Source organism: Lucilia cuprina, unplaced genomic scaffold, assembly GCF_022045245.1.
Source record: "Lucilia cuprina isolate Lc7/37 unplaced genomic scaffold, ASM2204524v1 Scaffold_1852, whole genome shotgun sequence".
In the NCBI taxonomy this organism is placed as follows: domain Eukaryota; kingdom Metazoa; phylum Arthropoda; class Insecta; order Diptera; family Calliphoridae; genus Lucilia; species Lucilia cuprina.
Window position 1 is genome coordinate 1 of NW_025806799.1, and position 3,037 is coordinate 3,037.

The window sequence follows — 3,037 nt, forward strand, 5'->3', positions numbered from 1 at the left end:
TTCTAGTTCTGTTCTAGTTCTGTTCTAGTTCTGTTCTAGTTCTGTTCTAGTTCTGTTCTAGTTCTGTTCTAGTTCCGTTCTAGTTCTGTTCTAGTTCAGTTCTAGTTCTGTTCTAGGTTTGTTCTAGTTTAGTTGCAGTTCAGTTCAGTTCTAGTTCAGTTCTATCTGTTATGGTTTAATTTGTTCGAAATCAGTTCTAGGACAAGTCTTGTTTAGTTCTAATTTTAATTTAGAATTAATAAATATTTAAACTTTAATTATAATATTAGTTATTTATTTATTTCCTTTTTTCCAGGTTTGCGTTTTTGTTAAATGATGGCAAAAGATGGCGGCTAAACCACCAAAGCCGCCAGGAAATTTTTTAAAATGTTTACTAAATCAACACAATATCAATAATAAAAATCAACAACAGCAACAAAACAACGAAGACGACCACATAGAAGGCAACAGTAGTGAACCGCAATTTCTAACGAACTCAACAAGTTCAGCAACAGCAACTAACACCACAGATTGTAATTCTAATACGACAACAATTACCGCCAAAAAACAAAATTGTAATTGTAGCAATATAAGTATAATGCACTTATTTCATGAAATGAAACAAGAATTTCCCACTATACCCGATACGATTGTAGCTCAATGTGTTAATGAAAATTGTCATCAACGTGAAAATTGTATACAAATGTTAAGGAATGAATTGGATTTGAATCCAATACCGGCTCAAAGTTATCCTGCCAAAGTTTTGCATCCACCAAATAATAATAATAATACTAATAATAATTGTAATAACGTGACGGGACAAAAACCGCCATTACAACAGAAACCTTTGGTTGGGCAACAGAAACCGCCATTGAAACCCATAAAACCCATACGAACAGCACCATTGCAACCACCATCAACAAACACACCAACAACAGCAACTGTTCAACAAAGTAATAATAATAATAATAATAATAATAATAATAATAATAATAATAATAATACTAATACAACAACAGGTAAACCATTAGTTGGTGAAAATCTTGATAATATTGTTAATGGTGGTTATGTTGGCACGGGTGGTGGTGGTGAAGTTCCGGGGAATATAATTGAATCAAATGATATGCCAACTAAGATTACACCTCAATATAAACAAACCATTTCAACGACATCAAATACCGTTAATTCAACAACAAATGAGGTGAATAATAATTCGAATAACGTTTGCGTTGGTATTGAGGGAGAGTCGGTTGAGAGAAATTTACCACGACAACGACCCACGACTCTCAATTTAAATTCGCAATTGCAAAAACAACAGCAAGAACAGAGACAACGTTTAAATGTGCAATTACAGCAACGTTTTCAAGAACAACGAAACAGACAACAACAACCACAAAATCCTATAATAACAACAAAACCTTTACGAAAAGCTCCCCTACCACCCATTGCCCCCAAACCCTCACAATATCATATCAATCACACTAACACTAATAGTTTTCTAAATGACTCTTCTTCACTCTCATCGAATCATACAACGACGAGTCCACTATCAGAATCGGAAATTTCTGTTAGTGTATCATTATCTACACCGTCGCCTACATCATCGCCCAACTCAACAACAACTCACCACCAACAACATTTGCAAACAAAATCACCCATTCGACATCGTTCAGTCATTACTTTACAACCGGAGCCGCCATACACGCGTGATTTTCTCTATTCGCCTGTTTCGTTGCCAACATCGACGACAACACCATCATCACCGTCCTTGGTAGCGCCTCCGTCTACAGCAATACAAACAACTGCAACACCGTCTTCTTCATCGGCTACCTCTTCGCCCACAGCCTCTGTAACTGGTTCGCAAAAAAGTTTTACCTCTGTTAATCTCACTTTACGACCGCCTGTCTCACCCACGGGTGCCAATTCTGCTCTACAACCCTCGACCATAGATATAACTGCTGGTCCTGGTTTTTCCGGCGCCAGTGGTGGTGGTAAAAGTCTTCATTATTCCAGTACGTCATATGATGCTCGTTTGGGTTATCAGCAAAATTTTCAAATAACCGTCACCGATGAAGGTGGTGTTTTCAGTGCTTGTCGTTTGCGTCCCCAACAGCAGCAGCAGCACCAACGCCTTCTAAATCAAGTAAATATTAGTAAAGAAAATCAATATGATGCAAATTTCCATAATGAACACCTAACTAATCACCATAATTATATAAATTCTTTTTTGAATGCTGAACAAAAACAAAAACAGCAGCAACAATTGCAACTGCAACATCAATTTCACAATAATAACGTGGTGGCTTTACAGCAAAACATACAAAATCAAATACAATCACCCAACAATCAACAGAACGGCATAGGAGGAGGTGTAAACACATCATCTGGTTTTGGCGGCAGTGGTGGTATTTCAGGAAATATAAGTGGCAATATGTGTTTACCACCACAACAGGCGATGGATGGTATGTTTTTGTTTTCAGTATTACTTGTTTTGTTTTTATTTAGTATTTTAAGTATTTTTTTTAATTACACGGTTCAGCAAAAATTTTAACTGCAGCCGGGAGATAGAAACTAAGCAGAACAAGAACAGGACCACAACAGAACTAGAAAAAAACTGGAACAGAACTTGAGCAGAATTAGAACTGAACTAGAGCAGAACTAGAACTGAACTAGTACAGAGCTAGAACAGTACTAAAACAGAACTAGAACAGAACTAGAACAGAACTAGAAAAGAACTAGAACAGAACTAGAACAGAACTAGAACAGAACTAGAACAGAACTAGAACAGAACTAGAACAGAACTAGAACAGAACTAGAACAGAACTAGAACAGAACTAGAACAGAACTAGAACCGAACTAGAACAGAACTAGAACAGAACTAAAACCGAAATAGAACCGAACTAGAACAGAACTCGAACCGAACTAGAACAGAACTAGAACAGAACTAGATCAGAACTAGAACAGAACTAGAACAGAACTAGAACAGAACTAGAACGGAACTAGAACAGAACTAGAACAGAACTAGAACAGAACTAGAACAGAACTAGAACAGAACTAG

The 3,037-nt window shown here is 36.7% G+C and overlaps 1 protein-coding gene across 4 annotated transcripts; it reads left to right on the forward strand.

The window, feature by feature from the left end:
• The first annotated feature begins 291 nt into the window (after window positions 1-291).
• LOC111676934 (myb-like protein P) lies at window positions 292-2,559 on the forward strand. Of its 4 annotated transcripts, none has more exons than XM_046955929.1 (3): window positions 292-942; window positions 973-2,122; window positions 2,234-2,545. In XM_046955929.1, the coding sequence occupies exons 1-3, from the start codon at window positions 326-328 to the stop codon at window positions 2,528-2,530; spliced, it is 2,064 nt and encodes a 687-aa protein (XP_046811885.1). In that variant the 5' UTR covers window positions 292-325; the 3' UTR covers window positions 2,531-2,545. The 4 variants fall into 4 exon arrangements, with proteins under 4 accessions (XP_046811885.1, XP_046811884.1, XP_046811883.1 ...); XM_046955928.1 differs by having other exon boundaries at window positions 292-933; window positions 964-2,122; XM_046955927.1 differs by having other exon boundaries at window positions 292-2,122; window positions 2,237-2,559.
• Window positions 2,560-3,037: the final 478 nt, after the last annotated feature.

Excerpts from the sequence above, each read along its gene's own strand:
- LOC111676934 (XM_046955926.1), top strand. The coding sequence starts at position 326 with ATGGCGGCTAAACCACCAAAGCCGCCAGGAAATTTTTTAAAATGTTTA. Across the intron at positions 2,123-2,233 it reads ACCAACGCCTTCTAAATCAA|CAGCAACAATTGCAACTGCA; the intron begins GTAAATATTAGT and ends AAACAAAAACAG.